The 21897-nt window shown below is 51.1% G+C and overlaps 1 protein-coding gene across 2 annotated transcripts; it reads right to left on the minus strand.

Moving 5' to 3' along the window:
* Nucleotides 1–2488: 2488 nt before the first annotated feature.
* On the minus strand, nucleotides 2489–18286 carry PLEKHO1 (pleckstrin homology domain containing O1). Of its 2 annotated transcripts, none has more exons than XM_010723829.3 (6): nucleotides 17914–18286; nucleotides 17099–17236; nucleotides 10744–10884; nucleotides 9687–9791; nucleotides 8562–8663; nucleotides 2489–7975 (listed from the first exon to the last, which is right to left on the minus strand). In XM_010723829.3, exons 1-6 carry the CDS (start codon nucleotides 17938–17940, stop codon nucleotides 7217–7219), a joined length of 1272 nt encoding a protein of 423 aa, XP_010722131.1. In that variant the 5' UTR covers nucleotides 17941–18286; the 3' UTR covers nucleotides 2489–7216. The 2 variants fall into 2 exon arrangements, with proteins under 2 accessions (XP_010722131.1, XP_003212815.1); XM_003212767.4 differs by having other exon boundaries at nucleotides 17099–17245; nucleotides 17914–18281.
* Nucleotides 18287–21897: the final 3611 nt, after the last annotated feature.

Consider the following 21897-nt stretch of genomic DNA (forward strand, 5'->3'; position numbering starts at 1 on the left):
TTATTGTTCACATCAATTTTCCTATGAAGCATGTTGCTCAAAGAAGATTTGTATAAATCAAAACTGTCTTCTCAGTACACTGCACTTTACCAAGCAGCCTAAGACTTTCAAGAAATTTACTGAAAATTAGAGTATTATGCTGAGTTCAGTGGAGGTGCACACTGCTCTGCTCCCATAACAATATGCAGTGTCCAAATCTCACTGATTTCTTTCCCAGTGTATTCTGATTGTCTTATTCAGCTATATTATACCATCACAGCTCTCCACCTCTTGCGAGCCTCTAGAAAGAAATCTTCTGGTTTCATCTATTCCGGCATTTGCCTTATTAGAGAAAAAATAACTTCTGCAGCTTCCTTCTCCAGTACCTCCTAGAAACCCTCTGGTGGTTTTCTGTTGAAAAAAAAAAAAAAATACTGGATATAGGTATTTTGTCAGCGTGTCCATCAGCATTGGAAGATTCATGGATAATGGACTTTGGCTTGGCTCAGCTTGGCTTGGCTTGGCTCCCTATAGGCTGGCAGCTCGAGTGCATCAGGATTGCATATGGGGCAGGCAGTAGCTGGGGAGAGGCATTGTGTTGCTACGTTGTTGTGTTGTATATTAGGGTTGGGCTGATGGATTGTGCTGCTGGGTTGTGTTCATTTTTGTGTGTGTGTGTTTTTCTTAAATCTTCAATCCCCTGGAGCCCTGTGGCTGAGGTTCCCCGTGAGGCAAGCCCTCAGAGGACAGAACTATCTGTGCTGGCTTTCACATCTCTGCTGGAGGCTCCTCAGCGCATGGGGTGAGCACCTTCCCTTGCAGCAGGGACAGAGGCAGTGGTTTTTCTTACAGCCTCTGCCTTTCTGTATGAGACCAATGCAGACAAATGGCAGCTCTTTCTGCAGGACTTCCCAGGATATCTCAACGCAGGGAATGTGAGGAGATCTGCTCAGCCTTCTTTTCAGACATCTCTGCTATCTTGGAACAGTGTTTGAGTTTCTGGACCCTTTTTAGGGTCACAGAGCGTCAGGCAGCCTTCATACAGCAGACAGCTGAGTGGCAAAGCCTTGTTGCAGATGCATTCGTTCTGTGGTTGGCACTGTCCTCAGGCTGTGTATGCTGCAGAAATCCAAGCTGTGGCTGCTGCTCCTGCACCAGAGCCACATCAGGGCTGACCTGATGGTGAGGTTCACGAGGTTCTGGAGTGGGAAAAGCCACAATGGGGCACTGGGAGCAGAGAGGAGATGTTCTCCATGCACTAATCTGTCTGTCTAGCAAATATTTGTGCGGTATCTGGACTATGGGGAGAAAAATTCTCTGTGAAGAGCTCCCTTTTCATCAGGCCCTGCGCTGTGGCACTGCAGTCTGAGGTAGAAACTACAGAACTGGGTTTGGAAAGCAGGTGATTTGTCATGATCTGACCTTGTTTCCTGAGCAGAACATGTGGGTTTATAAATCAAGTCTTTTCATTTAGTGTGGACCGGCTGTGATTTGTAAATCTCTAATAGAATTTGTAGATCCACAGCAGGGTTAATAAAACAAGACTGAGATTTATTATTTGGGAGGAAGGTTTGCAAATCCATCAGTGGGGGTGGGAATCCTATAGGCCAATCCTACAGCTGTTGAAGGTTTTTGTTCTCCATCTCATTTTTAAGAGTGATTTTTTTTAAACCAATCTGAGAGCTGGCACACGCAGGTTGAAATGAACATTGTTGAAATGCGAACCAAGAAATAGGACTTTTCTTAGGCTTTAAGAGCAAGCCTAGAAAGAGTGGAAATCGAGGAAGGATTTAATGCATTTTGGTGTATTAAAAATTCATTTTTCCAACTTCTTTTTGCGATCACAGCATGGGTCACCTGTTACTGTAAAAACAGCCTGAGTGCTTGCTTCCTGCAGGTGGTTGAGGAGGTCACAAGGGACAAGTGTTGGCTTTTGTTATCAACGGCTAGCACTAGAGTGATTTCATCAACACTGGTGGTGTCCTTTCTCAGAATTATGCTAAGGATTCAAGTCCCAAATATGTGAAGGGAAGGGAAGGGAAGGGAAGGGAAGGAAGGCCTGCAGACTTCATCAAGTCGATCTGCCTTAAGCCTGCTGCATGGATTGTCTGAGCCCCTGGGCACATGAACAGTTCTGGGTAGCTCTGGATGCCTCTGGGACATGAAACTTGTGCTCTGTGTGAGAGCAGATATTGGGATCTGCAAGCCGCAAAAGCAACAAAACATCGCCTTTTCATACTGCAGAGTGTTACTGGATATTTAAAGGACATGTAGGAGGGAACTATGTAATGCAAAGAGTTGCACAACATCCGTGCCTTGAGCTCATAAAAGGTGCACCTGGTGGTTCTGCAACAGTGTGTGCAATGAGCTGCATGCTCCTGGAGCATCCCCACAGCCTCCTCTGGACCACTGCAGCAGCTCCACGCCATCTTCCTCTATTTAATACATACCACTCATCAGCACGAAGCAGTGCTGGAAACATCACTTCATTCTCGTTATGCAAGACCCATTAAGAAAGACTTTTTTTATTTATTTATTTTCCTTTAATTTAAAAAGTTCTTTTCATCACAGCCTTAAAATCAATCAAAGTAAACAGAGCTGCAGCAGACTGGAACAATGTCCTAGAGTCTGTACATATGGAAGGTTCCTTTCACATAAAAATCAGTGCAGTTTTTTTCTGAAACAACCCATTCCGCTCCCCCCTCCCGGATCCCCTTTTCAAGAAGAAGAAGAAAGCAGAAACTGAAATACAATTCAAAGAAGAAAAGAATAGATCAAGCAACAACAAAACCAGTATCTTGTTTGTAAATATTCCATTGAGCAGTTGCAGCAAAAAATAGCACCTTCAAAGCCCCTTTGTACAATATATGTGGAAACCAAGGCTGTCCGTGGAGTTAGAGACATGATGTGGCATTTTGCTTACAGGTTGGAATCAGTTCCTTCAGCTTTCTCTGTCTGGGCTTGCATACAGTAAAGGAAAGAAATCAGTACCTCCAGAAGGTGATTCATCAACCCCCTGCTAAGCATCTGAAATAGTTTGTGTCTATGAAGGTACCAGATTTGGGCAGGGAAATGACAAATAGCAGGAAAAATGAATCCTGCCCCGATCGCCCCGCCACAAAGGCATCTTCATTCCTAAACCACTGCTATGTTCTTGGGGAAGATAGGGACCCAATTCCTTAAATTCCCTCCTGGGATTTTTTGGAAACGTATTTTGCTCATATGATTCATTAGGCATGAAAATTCATTATGGCAAGGGCCAGATTTCCATTTGTTGTCCTAGTTTACACAGTGTTTGATCCCTTTGAGTATTGGATGCAGAAAAGTGAAGAGGAAAATGCTCCCTCCTTGTGCAGCAAGGTAGACATGAAAGTTGATCTCGGGTAGCCTTGCTACAGCCCACCAAGCTCTTCAGCAAGTGTCACGGCATCCTTCAGATGTCTGCACTGCTTTCAGACCAAACCAACCTCCTAGCAAATAACTAAAACTCTTGAGTCCCTGAGATCCTTTGCTTTGCCAGAAGGCTGGGAGTTGGCTGTGGGGTGAGCTGCAGTGAGAGGCAGCTTTAAGTCCCTGCTTTGTTCCTCCCTGCGCCTTTGGTTCACTGCGGGTTCTTGTGGCTTGGGTGCAAACAGCTCCCAGCCCTCTGAGACCTCTGTTCATTTAGGGCAGGGCGCTCTGCCCCAGCCAAGGGGAATGGCCGTGCTTGTGGATGGGCAGTGAAGAGCAGCTGGGTTGGGAAGGGGAGGGAAGATCTTCTGCGATCAGGACCTGGATGTGAAGGCGAGGGGAAAGCCCCAGAAATACAAGCTGGGACGAAGATTTCTCTATGGGGGACTTTCTGCCTTTTTGTAGTTTATTTTTGAAGGGACAAGAGAGATTGAAGAGGAGAGCTGGGAAATATTTCTCTACAACAGAATCAAGGTAAGCTGTTTCGTATTGCAAAAGACAGTAAGTAGGTGCAAGCTGGTTTACAAACATCCCACATCTGGATCAAAGGCAGCTTCCTCATTACAATGCAGCTGTGCATAAAGAAGGAAATGCAGATTTGAGGAAGGGGATTTGGAAAAGTCTTAAATAGCTCTGGAGTCTGGCAGCTGCTGAGCTGCAAAGGGAATGGTGGAAGACAGCAGCAGCATGAGGAGGAGCAGACAGGTGGTTTTCTTGCTTTTTTCCAGAAGTTCCTTTGAGATCCTAATGCTGCTCCACACCAGTAGAGAACTGAGGATTTTTCTGCCTCTCTCCCTTGCAAATTTTCCCCAATTCCTCCAAATGTGCAATAGAGCATTGCGGGCAGATGCAGCCACCACAGCGATGAAAGCAAAACACAAAAGCTCTTGGTAGATTCTGCCATTCATCTCCTGTCTTGTGATCTCATTCCTATGGTAAAATATGGTCTTCCTAAAAAATTGCTGCCTGATGCCATTCATGAAAAAAAGCAGAAGCGCTGATGGGGGTTTGAAGATATCAGGCTTTATGTCCTGGAGATGACGAAGAGGTTCCCGGTGCGCAGGGCTTCACCTTCACCAATCTGCTGGGTTGGGCTCAAAGACACCAAGAGTCCTCCTGTACATTCCAACTCCAAAACTGCTGGAATCCTTTGCAGAGGTTTATTATAGTTTTGTTTTTTGTTTTTGTTTTTTGTAGAAATAGAATTTCTACCCAGTCTTTTCCAACATAACTCAGTAAGAAAGTGAGGTCCTGAACTACCATGTCCAGCTCCTCTGCCTTTTCCATGGCAGAACAGAGAATGGGACAGGGCTGACTCCCACTCACTCTGGGAGCCCCTGGCCCCATTTGCTGAGCTTGTGCAGTGGCACCTGATGACTGGAATCATGGTTTTCCATACACCTGCCATTCTTGCTTGAAAACTGGCTTTTTATCTCTAATCTCAGAAGTCGGATGGATGGAAAAACATAAAAAGAGGGCAGAATAACAGCTCATTTGGGAGAAGAGGTTGGAGATCACAGAATCAGAATGGCATTGGTTGGAAGGAACCTTTCATTTGTATCATCTAGTTATCTTTCTATCCTTTCTGTTTGCTCAGTGTATACAGCCAAGGGTTGCTAATTTATGGATAACTTTATAGGTATTTTTGTAAAGAGCAGAGTTTTCCCCTCCCAGTACGTTCTGCCCTGCAGAAATGATGCTTGCTATCAGGAACATATTATGAAAGACAGTTTCCAGTCAGCTTTGGAAATTCTGAACCTTCCTAAGACCCTGCTCAACAGTGATGAAAGGGAGGGAAAGACAAATATGAAGATGGGACTTTATGCTGCACACATGGAAAATCACCCTAAATCAAGTTGCGTCCATGCTAGCACAATGTAGCATGCTTGTTCAGCTAGGATTGCATTCTGGCAGGTAAATCTGTGCGTCTTCTCTCAGCCCCATCACTTCCTCTGAAGTTCCGTAATGTAAAAAAAAGGGCTTGCACAGTTTGCTCCAAAGGGTCAGACCCCCCCCATGTTCCTGCCCTACTGCTTAATGCTTTGTCTCAGAGCAGGGACCGAAGGATGGCAATGCTGTGCCCAGACCCCAGGTCTCATTACATGGGATTCAGTCCCAAAATCTGGTTGAAGGAGCACAGTAATAAAGGAGGCTTCGGTTCTTAAAAAAAATTCTGCTCAAGATGACTGCCCAAAGGCCAATCTGACTCTGTTCAGCAGCCCATTTTTATTCTCGCCATTTAAAACCACTTGGGAGCCTCCACTGACCCCGCACACTCAGAGCCAGGTGTGTTTCCACGCTCACACAGAGACATCAACCCGCTGCCAAACACCGGGGGGCCATCACATCCCAATGGAGCACAAATCAGACCCCAGGTTTCAGACTATTTTGAAAACATGGCTAATTTTAATGCTGAGTGTCACACCTGGAATTTGCATATTTTTCTTGTTCTCTTGATCAAAGAGCTGTCTGGGAAGGGTTTTATCAGAGTGGCTCACATGCATTCTCTCTTAATCTCTTCTAGGGATTATGTTATTTCCTCTGGTGCACCCAGGCAGATAGAAAAGGTAACGAAAAAGAAAATAAAAGAAGTGCTGGATGGGTGAAATGCGTTCCCTTGCACTGTAGCAGCTCTGCAACAGAGCTTGAATGAATCAGTGCTGTCCCTTCAACACTGTCCCTTAAAGTGGGCAACGAGCCACACCGGAGCCAGGAGTGGTGAAAGGAGCAGGCTGGAAGTTTGCACTTAATGAGGTCTTCAGCAACCTGGTGCCAATAGCAGCAATTTGATGGTTAATTCCAGCAGGAAAGTTGGGGGAGGGCTAATTGAAAGCAAACAGAACTGCATTCCTTGCAGCACAGCACTGGGTAGCAGTGCAGCCAACCGGGGACAGCCACCGTTCAAAGAAGACAGACACCACCACCTGCGACCAGGAAATAACTCTGTTGGTTTTAATACTGTCATGGATTATTTGCAAGGGAATTATGTTTCTTAAAAAAAGTAACAATTGGATGATACCACACTGGTGTACTTGAAAGCCTGTGAGACGTCTCAACACCCAGCTGCTGCTTATAGGCAACCCTGATTTTTCCATTTCCCCAAAGGGGCAAAAAATAATAATAATAAAAAGGAATTTAAGTGAAAAAAAAGCCCCAAAACAACCCCACCGACAGATAGGTTCAAGGCTTTCATCCTCTATTTGCACAGAACGGAAGACATAGAGCTGCCAGGTTGGGTTTGGCAGTGCAGGCTGGAGCTGGGGTTGAATCCCTGCTGCCCTCCTGCTGGAGACACTCTCCAAGAGCCACTGCAGAAACCTGAGGTCAGTCCAAGCTCCCAAGCACCTCCAAGGCAATTCCTGGATCATGGGGACTTGCAAGCATTGCTGGGACGGAAACCTGTTTGTATTTTCAGTCGTTTATTCCCAAGAGCGAGACAAGACTCTTGGCAAAGGAGCTAGGACACAGAGGACAGCTCAGATCTAGAGAAGCAAAGCCAGGGCTCGTGCTGTCCCCAGCGTGGTGCGTGGCTGCTCAGGGCATGCAGGGCACAGGGAGGGCACAGTGCGTTCTGAGGCCGCGGTGCAAAGGGCACATGTAAAACAGAGCTGTGAACTGCAGTGGGTTTAGTGGAATATGCAGGGCGATGGAGGGAAGGAAGGTTTCAAGCTCTGAGAAGCAAATCCGGATAACAGGCACCTTTTCACTCATTTGAACACTGTATATGATTATAATAATAAAAAAGCCCAAGCACAGCCCTCCCGCTCCCCCGTCCCCAGGCTTGCCTTCACATCATGCTCTTCCTGTACTGTGAGCTCTGTTTGGGGTTGCAGTCTACCTGCTGCAGCTCAATCTGTCGGTACAGGTCCCGCAGCTCGCGGACCTCCTGCAGCACACGCCGGGCCTGGCTCCAGGTGGAGGAGGCCTCACCCAGCAGCCGCTCTGATTCCTGCAGGATCCGCTCGCAGTCCAACCGGGAGGAGGAGGAGGAGGAGGAGGAGGAAGTGGTGGTGGTGCCGGCAGTGCAGTCTTTCACCTTCCTCTTGCCTTCCCCGTAGCCCTTCACCTCTGTCAGCAGTTCCTGAGTTTTTTCCAGTTTCAGTGCAACCAGTTCCTGCAGCCGGGACAGCTGCTCCGGCTCTGCTGCGGTGCAGTGAGCCTCAAGGCCCCTCCTGAGCGCTGCGCGGTGTGCCGAGTCCCGCCGCGACAGGATCTCTTCCATGGAGGCACATTTATTCTTTTCTGAGTGCGACAGCTTTTTGGGGACCTGCGGGGTGTACACGGTCCCTTTGTCCAAGGAGTCTTTGCACTGTGCGGGTCTGTCCCACGAGGTGACATCGCGTCGCGGCAGGCTGCCGGTGTGGCCCTTCTCCAATGCTCTGACGTTCTCTGACTCCGAGCGGCGCCGGCCAGCAGCCAGCTGTGCCACTGACTTGTCCAGGTCCACGCGGAAGCTCTCCTCGCAGGTGCTGTGCTCCTCTGGCGAGGCATCCTCCTCCTGGATCAGGTCAAGAGTCAGCATGCCATCAGAGGTTGAGGTAGATGCCTGGGGAGGCAAAGAGCTGCGTTAGGAGCAGGTTCACGCCTGAGACGTACATCGCCTGGCTGGAAATCCAGGCTAGGAATAAAAGAAAGCGTAGCTGAGCTGCGGATAGGCTGGGTTTGAGGTACTGGCAGCCGAGGGACTGTCTGGTCCCTTCCAACCCAGCGGTGCTGTGATTCTGTGGTTCTACAGTCTTTAAGGTCCATTCCAAGCCAATCACGTTGTGATTCCATGGTTCTGTGATCATTAATGTCCCTTCCAACACAACCGTGTTGTGACTCCATGGTTCTACGATCTTTGATGTCCCTTTCACACCACCCATTCTGTGGTTCTATGAGCTATGCCAAGTTCCCAGCTGTCAGGCCATTCAGCATCAGGACATTGAAGGAGCATTTCATTTTCAGCATCAGGAAAGCTTGCTTCAATCTGTCACTTTGCACAATACAAGAACAAAGGTCTGATGGCCCAGGAAAGCCCTAGTTCTTAGGATATGGCCAGAGCTCAAGCACTGGGTCATCTGATCTCCTGACACGTGAAACAGATAAAGGAAATTTTACCCAAACAGGCGCCTGGTGTTTGTCATACATACCACAGCCATCAAGTGTCCCCGTGTCGGAGGGCGTCTGGAGTGCTGGATTTTTGCTCTGTCCCGCGTTGGGTGGGCGAGGTAGCTGTCCTCTTCGACAGTGACCTGAAGGGGTGACCAAGCATGACTTATCTACCCAGGATTCCCTTTCTTTCTGACCTGGCCGTACGCAGAGCTTCTCCACCTGCCAACGGGCCAGGCTTTTGCCCTGAAGGCTGCTGGCTAGAATCCTGGCTTGCAAAGACCACCTCCCACACCCAGATTTAGTTTGCGGTTTTCCAGTATTTCAGCCCGTGGGTTTGGGATCCATGGGATGCATGCAGTGTGATCCTTTGCAAGGAGACCTGCATGGGGTGTGGGGACGCAACCCACGTCAGAGCTCCTTGCTCCATCCCTTTGGATCTGCTGGAGTCATTCCTGATAATTATCTGTTGGATCTATTTGTAAACTTTTCTGCTCCTACTTCTCCTCCAAGCAATCCATCCCATTGTTTTGATGTGCTACTTTCTGCTGTCAGGCTCTCCCTATGCCACGCCCTCAGTTTTTCATCTGCAGGAATTTGTGTTGCTGTCCACAAAAACCAAGAGCACTGGGCTGCCTGTATTGCAACAAGCTGAATGTGCAGGAGATGGATCTGAGATCAAAAGTAGTTGGTGTGAAGCATGAATGCAAGACAGCAGCGAAATGCTGCAACACTTCCAAACTGCAGCTCTGGCAGCAGAGAGGAGGGCTGGGAGGGACGAGGATGGGCTGGGCTGGGGTGACAGATGGTGCCATGCCATGAGGCTGAAGATAGCGCAGGGCTATTTTGGTTTTCAGCTAATTCCTTAATTCAGTTCCACAGCTTAAAGCTCCTTTGCAGACCTGAGCACACAACATGCTGAGCCCCAAGGATGGAAGGAAACCCCCCAAGGCATGGGAAGCTGGAGATTTTGGTATGTTAAACCAGGAGGCTCACTCTGATTCCAGCACAGTGCCACATCCCTGCAAGGCAGCACTGGATACACCACCAGTTCTCAATCATTAATTCAGGTCTGGGGGTTCACATTGGCCCAGAGGTCCAAAGGGGTTTGCAGAGATCTGAAAGCTTCATGCAGGATTAAAGGCCAGGCCCAGTGCCCTGCTCACCTCATCTAAGATGCGGTTCTTAGCACGAGTGATGGCGGAGTTGAGGGCATTAATCCAGGACTCTTTCTCTTCTGGACTCACGGCCAGGAAGATGAGATTTGGTGCCTAAAAGGAGGGAATTGAGGTCAGTGCTCACACTGCGCAGATGCTGCTCCTCACCCAGGGTGATTCAGCCACCCCGTGCTTCTGCTGCTCTGTGCCGCCTATCTGCTGCCAACTCCAATTTGAAATGCATGGTGAGGGCTGAGCAATTTTGAAAATATGACTTCTATAGGGGATCCACAGCCTTAGTTTTATAATCTAGATATTCAGCAAAAATGAGTTCTGGCTTCCAACCCTTTGGTTTGATTGTCTCCACCACTGAAGGTGTTGGAGGACAGCGCGGCTACTTTCCATTTTCCTCTTCTCCTTTCTTTCTGCACAGCACACTGTTATACAATCTTTAGTAAAGTGTGAGGTGGACAAGCCTACGGCACTGGAATAGCCAGCACAAGGACTGCAAACCCAGAGCACATGTAGGGCTGTGCATGGGCGCATTCATGCCAGAGACAGTGTGAGATGGAGTCTGCCTCTGTCTGCGAGGAGCTGAGACCACTGGGGCTCCTGCATCCTGACAGCTGTGCCCCATTTGGACACCATTTTGCTTTCCAGTGCTCTTGGAAAAAATTCCCTGCAGCTCTTTGCCCAAATCCAGGCATGCAGCATCAGCATCCCTGCCTTCCTCAGCCCCCCAGGGAATAAAGGAGTGCAGTCAGCAGAACAGCAGCTGTCGGGTGCAACAACTCCATCCTATCTCGGGGCAGATGTCTCTGCTTTCCCAAGTCAGTGCTTGGAGGCAGAGCTGCATGCTCAGCCACAGTCACTGGGCCTAGCAGCCCTACAGCAGCAGGGATGTCGCTCCTCCCTGCAGCTTTCACTGCTGCTAGTGGTCCCCAGGTGAGGACTGGGGTGTTAAACCAGGAGCTCGCTCTGCACTCCTGCACCGCTCACACTGCCCAGTGCCACCCTCAGAAGCTGCAGCAACCTGGGGCTGATGGCCTTCTGTGTGCTTGCCTACCATGTTCCCAGGCTGCCTGGAGTGAGCTAGGGTAAATTTGCTGTGGTTCTTTTTGCTTCTGCTTTTGGACTTCCTGAGCTCTTCGCACTTCTCATAATCACTCAGGTCGAACGTTTCCTGCACGTTTTTTTCATCTTTTACCTGCAAAATAACAAGAAATGAGAACTGTGTGGGTGTCAGCTGGCACAGGTGCAAATGGTGCAGGTGCCTGGGTGCACAGTGCACACCCAGAGCAAGTGCTGAGACGCAAGAATCATCCATCTAGGGCATGAGTACACAGGCAGCACTATTTGGTGGTGCTCTGCTTGGGTTTGGGGGAGAAACAGAGCTTTCCCATGTGATAGCTTTGTCTTTCTGAGCATGAAGGAATTGTATTTAGAAGGACAATGAAAACTGTGGTCCCCAAGGTTGGTTCCTGCTGTTCTCCAGAACTCATTTGAGACCCCCAGCAAGTCACCAAATCACCTCTGCCAAAGGAGCCCCCTCCTCCAAAGGGGAGGTCGGACTGTCCCCGTGCCTGTGCACCCCACACACAGCAGGATTGGTGCGAGCAGCGAGGACAGGAGGGAGGACCTCCAGCTGCTCAGTGCACGAGGCAGTGCCACAGCACTCACTGCTCTGCTGGGACAGCACTCCAAACACTGGAAGGACAAAGATTAGCGATACCTATTTTTAGCCCCATGGCATTGCTAGAGCCTGACAGCTGCTTTTGGGGGGTGGGTGATTCCTTGGAGGGACTCCATCACTTTTGCTATATATTTCACCCCTTGTTTTGGGGGACAGGGAAGGAAGGTTCCATGATTTTTCAGTCAGTGTAAACAATGATGTTGGAAAAAATGCTGTAACCAACTGAGATGAGCCATATGGCTGTGCCCAGTGGCTGTAGTTCCATCGGTCCCCAGGTTGTCACCAAGTACTGGGTGCAGCCCCAAAGCCCGGAAGCAATTGTTGCTCAAAGCAGAAATCTGCGTATAGGCTTTTATGAACAGCACAACATGTATATCTGTGTATCCTCCCCGGGGTATCTCTAATCAGCTTTCCTCCTGCTGCAGTGCCGTCCTGCAATCCACTTCTTTCCAAGAATCTGGGCCAAATTTAGCCCTGCCTGTCTGCAGGGCGGGAGGAGCAGATCCCCTGAGCCCAGCTGTGAGCAGTCCTCGCTCCAGATGTTTGCTGATGTAGGTCAGTGGGACTCCCCAGCCCTCCTATCTCATACACTGAGCCCACGCCATGATTGCAGGGAGCCCAAAGCCTCGTCCCTGGGAGCAGCCATTCTGCAGGATGAGCACCTCCAGCTTCTCCAGTCCTGCATGAAGTGCAGAACATCTCTCCATCAAACTGTCCACGTGTCCATAGACACACTAAGATCTCAGAGAACTGGGCACAAACCACATCCACGTGCACTATAGGGATGGTGTTGGGCTGCCATTAGGGGCAGGCTCAGCCCTCACTGCTGTTTTGGGGTTGGGGCACACATTCATTTCAGGGGAGTTGGACAAGGTGACCTTTAAAGCTTCCCTTCCAACAAATGATTCTATGACTCTGTGCATAGATGTGACATCTATCCTTCATCCCCTGAGTGTGGCTTGAACTAGTTAACGTAACCCCTGGGTGATACCATGGGCAATTAACATTTCTTCAGCTCTGAAAGCTGAGGAGAGGACCTCAGGTTTGCCTTCCTTTAGGTTTGTTTGGAGGATTTGTTAGAGCAGTGTCCCGCTGAGTTGTGCTCAGAACCCACACAGAAGGCTGCAGGAAATCACAAGGCACCAAGTGTGGCACGTCCAGCAGACGCCCAAGAGGCGACCGCATGGCTCCAGGCACAACCAGAGACCAAACCGAGCAGCAGAGCACAGCAGTGCTGTGGCCAGCAGCAGGCAGCCCGCTCCGCTCCGGCTCGGACCAAAGTTTCACTTCCTCAGCAGCTCCACCGCACAGCAGAGGACAGACATTTCCACGCAGTGTAGCTAAGATCAGGGGAGCCGTGTACGTGAGATGGTTAAGCGTTGCTGCTTGCTGCATGTCATGCTGTGCAGCCTCCCTACAGGCAGGAGCTTTGCAGGATGTTCTGCACATATGGACCACGCATGGGAGCCCCAGGTGTTGCTGTGCACACACACATTCACAGATTCATTGAATCATTACGGTTGGAAAAGAACTCTAAGACCATCAACTGCAACCACCATCCCAGCACTGCCAACCCTGAACCATGTCCATAAGCACGACATCCGCATGTCTCCTCAGTCCCCCCCCTGGAGATGACAGCTCCATTTCTCTCCTGGGCAGCACTCCCAGTGCTTCACAGCCCTTCAGCAAAGAAATGCTTCCTACTGTCCAACTCCAACCTCCCACAGAACAACATAAGGCCACGTGCACACATGCACACATGCTCATATGCAGATGCATACATACAAATACACATGCACACACGTGCACACACATCCATGCATATGCACACACAAATACACACAGGCTCACAATCATGCACATATGTGTACATGCACACACATGCACACACAAGCATACACAGCCACACGCACATGCACACACACAGAATTAATACAGACACACACACACATGCACAGCCGCTCCAGGCCTGCCAAGCATTGCTCACTGGTGCAGCACTGCACGAGAAGCAGAACAGACTACTTTTCAAGTGCTCTTGTGCTAATTGAGCTGACGCTGTTGGTAGCAAACAAGCCAGGGCTTAAGGAAGCCCTGAGAAGCATTTCCTCATTAAAATGTCATTTTCACAGCGCTGTTTGTGCTGTCTGGACAGTGCTGGGCTTCCTGGCAGGAAGTTTCACCAGCGCTGGGCCTGGGAGCATCACAACCACCACCAGAAATGTGCAGGGGGGAAGGAGCCTGCATGGAGGAGAACAGAAGGGAAAGAATGCAAGAACGACACCGAGGAGGTTTTGCTCGACAGAGAGCAGTTTGCTGCTCCGAGTGCTTTTTTTGGCTTGTAACCAAATGCTGAATAACAAAGGGGTTTTTGCAGAAGTTCACAGAGTTTGGCCTGCAGCAGTGGCACAGGCCTCCATACAGAGACATGGCCCCACAGCCCCAGTCTGGTGTCTGGATAGGGAAGGGAAGGGAAGGGAAGGGAAGGGAAGGGAAGGGAAGGGAAGGGAAGGGAAGGGTGCTGAGGCAGGTCGCACTGATGTCCTATGTGAGAGCACAGCCCTAAGCCCTGCCTGCATTCTCCAGAACTATCAGACAACAAAAACTATTTCCTCTCCTTCTAGACTTGCTTTCTGCCAAGGACAGGGGGACAAAATCATGCAGTCCATCTTCTCCCAAATGAAATGAACAAACTGGAACGAAGCACAGACCTCAGATAGAAAAGCTGGGGGATGCCCAGCAGGTACCATGCAGGTGCAGCAAGATTTGCACTGTGACCCAGCCCACAGGACTCAGCCTGCCTGTGGAACCTGTCCCTCTGTCCCTTTCGAGCTCCAACGGAGAACCTGATGCTCACAGCTTGTTTTCCCCACTCCCCGCATGCCCTGAGCCCAAGAGGAGCCAACGGGGAGCACCAAGGTTAAATGTGGGAACTCCATCTACCACATCCACTGCACTCCAAGGGCTTTGATGGAGCAAAAACAATTTATCGCGGAGTGCTTTGATCTTTTGCTGGAGTAGAGAAGCGAGCCACCTCTGTGCTCATGCTGCAGACACCGGTGGATTCCACCACTTCTGTCAGAGATTTCTGCTCGCATCTCCTCAAGGTCTGCACAGTGCAATTCCCTTCAACCCACGGGCTGTGACCTGCAAGTTGAGAGCAGAGCAGAGCACCGCTCACCCACCCAGCCCAGCAGCAGTTCTGTGTTCTCACTGGGCACAATGTGGCATGTCAAGAACCAAACAGTTCTTCTCTGTCCTCTGTCCTGTTCTGCTGGGCCAAACCCAGTGCACTGCAATACTGGGGGGTGAGATGTGGGACACATGGACCTATGCAGGGGGACCTGCTTCTATGTGAGTGACTCACTGAGCTGCTTCACTGTTAGAAGTCAGCCTGCCTTTGAGCAAAAAGTCTTGGAAAAGCAGAGCAATGGGCAGTCAAAGCAGGTATGTCCATGCACATACACTGTTATGTCCATGCACACCCCATGCACACGTGTGCCTTCTGTGTATGCACACACATACATGTGCTGTCTGTCTGCTGACATATACACGTGTCCTTCCATCCATACACACACACACGCACACACGTGCCCTCCATCCATGCACACATACCACAAGTGTCCACACACGCAAAGAATTGTCCATGCACACTCCTGGCATACCCATGCATACCCCACATGTGTGCATGCAGACACATACGTGTGCCCTTAGTCCACGCACACAGCACACCCATCCATGCAGATACACCAGAACTGTTCATGCACACACCTGACATAGCCATACACATCTTTGCACATACACACACGTGCCCTCCATCTGCCCACTCATACCAGACATGTCTGCACACATACATCAGAACTGCCCATCTACACACCTGACACACTCATGCACACACCAGGCAAGACACACACATGTGCCCTTTGTCCATGCACACACCAGACGTGTCCATGAGCACACCCCAGATGTGTGCTCTCTGTCTATGCATACACAGCAAACGTCCATGCACACACTCCAGAACTGTCCGTGTACAACCTGACACATCCATGCACACACCAGACGTGTCCATAAAGACATACATGTGCCTTGTCTGTGCACACACGCCGGATGTATCCATGCAGATGTGTTCATGCACAAGCAGCAGAACCGTCTGCACATACAAACTCATACACATGTCCATGCAGACACATTTGTGTGCCCTCTGTCCATGCACAAATTCACACAGACGTGCCCTCCATCCGTGCGCGCACACACACACATATCCTCTTGTGCACATACACATGTTCTCCCATTCAGCCAAGTGCCGGAGCAGCTCGGGAAGCAGTGGCACGGGCCGGTTCTCCCTTCCCACAGGCATATGGAGTCACTTCGGTGCACATGCACATAGTCAGATGTTACCTCTGCAACCACATCTCTACACCGCCACAGATTCTTCCATATAAAGACATAGGCAGTCGCTGCTGCATGTTATTTATGGCCTTTCACACGCATATGCACAGTGCAGAGCCACAGGGCCGCTTCAGCTGTGCACACATCAGGTTTTTCCCCATAAAGAAATAGACGCACACTCCCCAGAACACCTCCAAGTGATGGGCTCTGGCACCCCGTGGCTGCTCAGGTGGCCCTTTGGGAATCAGAACCCCCAGATTTTTGGGGAGCACGTGGCCACTGCCACCAATCCCTGTATTTGTGCCTCCTGCAGGCCCAGCTGCCCCAAGAACAAGGCAGCTCCCTGGGATGGGGCAATGACTGCAGTGCCCCTGCTCTGATCCTGCCCTTCATGCCTTCTCCGACCATCACAACACACTCTGCTGACACTGTTCCATGTCCCACAGCCCCTACATCTGCCCCTACAGGCAGTATATGTTGCCCAGATTCTCTCGGGCCCTTCCACCATTCCAAGAGGGACAGCGCTGAGCAGCTCCACCATCACTTGGACTTAGCCACGGTCCCTTCCCTACAGGTTCATCATAGGTTGAGCTGCCTGCAGCCTCAGTCTCCTGTGGCTTGGCCTCTCTTGGAAGGCCAGCAGCACCAACTCCCCAAGCCTCAACAGGATCACAAGGGGTGAGCTGTGCAGTGCCAGCACACGGCTGAATTTCCCAGATGCTTTTCAGGTATTCCTGTGCTCTGACAGCTCCTGATCCCCTTGCTCTTCAATGAGCCTCTAAATCAAATTACACTCAGGACCATTCTCTCTCTCCAGATCCTAATGGGTGAAGTTGGGCTAGGCACGGCTCTGACCAGCCCCCAGCCCCACGGTGCCACGGGAGGGGGCCAACTAAAACCCAAACGGGTCATTTTTAGCCCGATGTACCCATCCTGCCTCCAAGCAGCCCGATGCCCTCTTGGGACACAACTCAGATCAGAGGGCTGGAGGGAGGTGCGCTCCTGCCTGAGGATCCTTTCCTGATAGATGCATCCCGAGAAAAGGAAGAGGAACGGCTGTGTGAGGACAGCCGGGCGCTGCTGTGAGTCACATCCCGTTAAATCCCATAGAAACCCTACAGACAGCCCGTCAGCGGCGGGGGTATGATTCCAGGGGGAGCCTGGATCTCCCTGCTTTACTGGGGACGGGGACAGAAGCCATGGGAGCACAGGGGGTTGGCGAACCCAGGCTGGTGAGCCGGTCCCTGCCCTCCCCACCCCCAGGGGGGGTCGGGGCTCAACGCGTGTTTCATATGCAAAGGAAGGAAAGGGGGAAGGGAGAGGAAAACGACACCGAGCCTACCTCCTTCTCCGAGATGTAAAGCTGATCTCCCTTCAATACCACATAACGGTTTTTCCAGATTTCTCTAAAAATGCCTTTCCCGCAGAATTTCCGCACCCAGCCAACCTTCTCGGGCTGCGCAGATTGCTGGTTTCCATCCTGTTGCCCCTAACACAAAGGGAAAGGGAAGAAAATGGGGGAAAACGGTGTTATTCGCTCTTCCTCCCGTTCTCCCCTTCTCTTCTTCGCTCCTCTTCCCTGCTCCTCTGCTCGCCGAGCTGCGCTCCATTCATTCTGCAGCCGTGGGGCAACAACGGGAAACGGGGCAAGAATGGAGCCCCGTGCGTTATATAAGAACGGCTGCCGGGCTGCCATTCGCTTTGCACAACATGCAAAGAAGAACAGGGGAGGATTTCACCTAACGGATTTTTTCCCGCAGCAGTGAAAACGGCATTTCTGAGCCTTTCACCGGCAATTAACCCCAAGGGCGACATCCACGGCAGGTCTGATGCTTAAGGTTAATTAACCCCACGGGCGCAGACAGGATCTGAGGGCACAGCACACGGAACAGAGGCGGCAGCGCAGAGATGGTGCCGGGTGCCGCTCGGTTCGGTCCTTTCCTCGCGATCAGAAAGGAAAGCTCTGCGCATCGCATCTGCTGTTGGATCCAGGGGACAGGGAGGCTGCGGGCGGTGGGTGCCGGCCCGTGTTTCGCTGCGATCCGGTTGGTTTTTTCTTGCTTGTAAGGCACAACTGGAAAGCAGCAGAGCCCCCTCCCCCCAGCACCCGGAGTCCCTCGGCCCACCCTGCCCCTGAGCGGAAGCGATCCTACTCACCCGTTTGGCCGAATTATTCTTTTTCATCGTTCCTCGCGGCGCTGAGCTGGAGGGAGAAGGGCTGGGAGGGCTCCGAGGGGCTCCTCCCCGGGAGAGAACGGGGCCCCTCCGCTCTGCCCTCGCCCTTTGCGGCTCACGGACGCTCTCCCGTTACAGCCGGCGCCGATGAACGCGTCCTCGGCCACGCAGCCATCGCGTCCCCCGCCGCCGCCACCATGGCGGAGCTCTCGTGGGCTCGCACTGGGCTGGCCTGGGCTCCCGAGCTCCATCTATAGCCGTGTGCGTATGACGTCTGGAGTTCACCAGAAAGGGCGAATCGCAGCCCACGAGGGTTTTGCTTCTTTGTTTCTGACTCACTGTCTGTGTCTGGATGTGGGGCAGCGGGGTGCCGTGTGCCAGCCCCTTCCGCAACGGGGGGAAACGGCCCAGTGGCACAGGGAGGGTTCGCGGTGCTGAGGATTTGGAAATAGGGGGAGAAGAAGGGAAGGTGAAGGGAAGGGACTGTGCCCAGCACTGAGCAGAAAAAAAGAAAGATTGAGGCCTTCCCTGAACTGAGGGAATGCGTGGCAGAAAAAACCTTTTCTGCTTGTTTGTTCTCCTCCACCGCATTTGAGCAGGTCTAGAAGTCTCAGTGTGGGAATAACAATGGGTTTAGAGAGATGTGTAAAAAAGAACAAGAAGAAAAAAAAAAAAACAGTAAGAGAGAAACAGCCCTGTTTGGAAGAGGTAGATAAGATAAATGGATTGATCACTGCTGGTCAATCGATCCGTTGGTGCTCATGGTGACCCTCTGCCTCGGTCCGTCTGGCACACCCACGCTCTGCACAGAGATGAATGCACGGAGGATGCTGCATCCAGGCATCCAGGTGGGTTTGTGTCTCTCCAGAGAAGGAGACTTTCCACCTCTGAGCAGCAGTGACAGGGCGCTGCCACCCTCACAGCACTGAAATTCTTTCTCATGTTCAGGTGAAATTCCCTGGGCTCCAGTCTGCACCCAGTGCACTTTGTTCTGATGCTGGGCACCACCAAACAAAGTCCAGCCTTGTGCTCCTTGCCTCCACCCTCCAGATATTGGTCTGCACCAATCAGGTCCCCTCTCAGCCTTCTCTCCTGCTGGCGAACAGCCTCAGGCCCTCAGACTGTCCCCATCAGGAGGTGCTCCAGCCCCCGCCATCTCTGCAGCCTTCCCCTGGACTCTCCAAGCCGTTCTGCTCTGAACTGGGGAGCCCAGCACTGCACACAGTGCTCCAGCTGTAGTTTCCTCAGGACAGACCAGAGGGGAGGAGAACCTCCCTCGTCTGCTGGCCACACTCTGGGCAGTGCACCCTTTGTCCCACTGGCCTTCCTGCCACAAGAGCACACTACTGTCTCATGGTCATCCGTTGGTCATCCATTGGTCAACTGTTGGTCATTCAGGACTAGCAGGTCCTTTTCTGCAGAGCTCGCTCCAGCAGCTAAGCCCCCAGCCTGTACTGGTGTATGGGTTGTCGTCCCCAGGTGTACGACCTACACTTGTTCTTGTTGAAACTCATCAGGTCCCTCTCTACCCAATTCTTGGCCTGCAGGATGGCAGCACAACCTTCTGTGGTGGCAACCATCCCTCCCAGCTTCGTGTCACTGGCAGTTCTCAATAGGATGCCATGGCAGACAGCAACAAGCAACTGGCTGGCACAGATCTGCTCTCAGAGGAGCTCAGGGATGGCTTTAGGGCTGGCTGCCATTCAGAACCTGGGCAGCCCTTCATCTGCAGGGCTTGGCTCCAGGCTGGATATTGTTTTCAAAGTGCCTCAGTTCCCTTTTCTAGTTTTCTCTGACGAGTTTTCAGCAGTTTTGGCAAGGAGTTAGGAAGTGGTATATGCTCCATTATCACTTCCCTTTTTCAGTACATTTGTCACTGAGTACTGCATGTCTGAAGGTGGGCAGCAGAGCAGGGATCCAACCCTGGGGATGAGCAGTGCCAGGTGAGGGGCACAGGGTCACGGGGTCTCACCCAGAGCTGGTGCTGAGCCCCACGTCCACATGGGGCTGGACATCTCCAAGGGAGAGGCCCCGTGTATGTGTATATATGTATTTTTAAACCAATCCGCAGTTCAGTAACAATTAACCTCCTTTAATTCAGGTCTGCTGAGGTGGATCCTAATGAGCATCCCTTCAGTGCATCCTGGTGGTGTAAAAGGGGCTTTGGGGGAAAAAAAAAAAAAGCATTTGACATCACACTCAGTGCAAGGAGGTGGAACTGAGGATTTAAGCCAAAATCCTCAAGATGCTCCCAGAAATGCTAAGGATGCTCCCAAAAATCCTCAGACTGCTTTGGAAAAGTCCAGGCCAGCTGCTCCAACCCACGGCAGTGACTCACGTTGGGATGGGATATGAGCAGTGATTCAGAGCTGAAAGCATCAACAGCTCGCACAGAAGGGAGATAGGAGTGAGTCCAGCTCCTGCATCTGTGCATGAAATGGGCAGGGATGGGTGGCTGTGCTGTGTCTGCAGGGTGGCACAGAGTTGTCCTGCATGGTGACAGCCCCCTGGCACGTCCTCGTCCCCTTCCCCATTCCCGTCCTGCCCACAGCCAGCCCCTGTCCTGAGAGTTGTGCTCCTGTCAGCATGGCCTCATGCCCAGGGACACATGCACACAGCCCCCAGTGAAATCAGCGCATCTCACATACCACAACGGCTAATGGAAGAACCGAGTCCTTTATTAGCTGCTAATGAACTTGAGCCATAGTTTTAATAGCCTCTGCACAGTCTGTGTGCTGGGACAGTTTGTTTTCCCAGTTTGCACTGTCAGCAGTGGTTGCGTTTGGTACGGAGTCCCTCAGGAGTGCCTCATGGACATCTCCACAGGAAAATGCAACGTGTGGCCCCAGGATGGGAGCAGCCCTTGGTGCAGGAGGCTGCAGCAGAAGTGCTCAATGACAGCATTATAAAATGAAGATGATTGGTTCTGTAGTGCAACCCCTGTGTGGGATCAAGGTCTTAATTTGTGCTTGTGTCCTTCCTGCTGTTCTCATATGTCCCATTTGCTCCACTCAGCCCTGATGCTGCTGCTCTGCTCCCCTACGATGTGTTGATTCAATAACAAATACAAAAATATCTTCCTACTGCAAAAGCAGCACAGCAAACACTCTTGGCTTATTTATGTATTTAACACTCCTCTCATCCCCTGGATCATATTGCCTCTGGATATCAAGTGTGAAACTGCTGCTTAGGAGATGAATTGAGTTTAATTAGGGCATGTGTTTTTCCTTGTCTCTAGATAATTACAGCACTACTGTCTGGAAGGGTCAGCTGGGTAGGGAGGAGCTGTGCTCCCTGTGGGGCTGTGGCTCCTCGCCTCTCCTCAGGACATTTGGGGTCTAAGGGCTCAGGATGACAGCAGGATTGGGGGCTCCTGGTTTAGGTTCACAATGCCCCAGACCCAAGTTACAGCCTTTCCTTCCTGAGACCTTTCCTTCCTCTTCCCCTGAGTCCCTGGGAGCTGCTGCTTCCCCATCCACTCGCCAGAAGGCAAATTAATTCCCCTGTGTCTACCCTTGGTTACACTCTGTGCAACCACTGGCACAGCAGAAAGCCCTAAAAGAGCCAAGAGCAGAAATCCAGAGGCTAAAAATTGCAGCATGTTGAATTCAACCACTGGTGTGTAGTTAAAAAGAAATTTCTAATGCACACCTCAGCTTCAGCAGGCGTCACATGTGAGGTGCAGAAATTCTCTGGCTTGTCTGCTGCGGTCAGGTGGGTTCAGGGCTGTGCATGAGCCCCACTTGCAGCAGTTTGTGAACAAACCCTTCTCAGGTGCTTGCAACATGTGGTGAGCTCATGTTGTGCCAAGACCCAGAGCTCATGACGTGAGGAGAAAGGGGAAAAATACCAATCCGTGGGCCCAAAGGAGTTTGTGCTGAGCATGGACCAAACATTCTGTGCTTCTTCCATTGGCCTGTAAGCACAAAGTTGTACAAGGGAGGCTGCAAAAGCAAGCCCCGGGTT

Source organism: Meleagris gallopavo, chromosome 27 (genome assembly GCF_000146605.3).
Source record: "Meleagris gallopavo isolate NT-WF06-2002-E0010 breed Aviagen turkey brand Nicholas breeding stock chromosome 27, Turkey_5.1, whole genome shotgun sequence".
NCBI lineage: Eukaryota > Metazoa > Chordata > Aves > Galliformes > Phasianidae > Meleagris > Meleagris gallopavo.

What these genes read in the sequence shown, in the direction of transcription:
- PLEKHO1 (XM_003212767.4), bottom strand. Translation starts at nt 17,940, where the DNA reads ATGAAAAAGAATAATTCGGCCAAACGG. An exon ending in TTTACATCTCGGAGAAGGAG is followed by an intron (nt 10,885 to 17,098) that starts GTAGGCTCGGTG and finishes GTTATTTTGCAG; the next exon opens with GTAAAAGATGAAAAAAACGT. An exon ending in AGAACCGCATCTTAGATGAG is followed by an intron (nt 8,664 to 9,686) that starts GTGAGCAGGGCA and finishes TCACCCCTTCAG; the next exon opens with GTCACTGTCGAAGAGGACAG.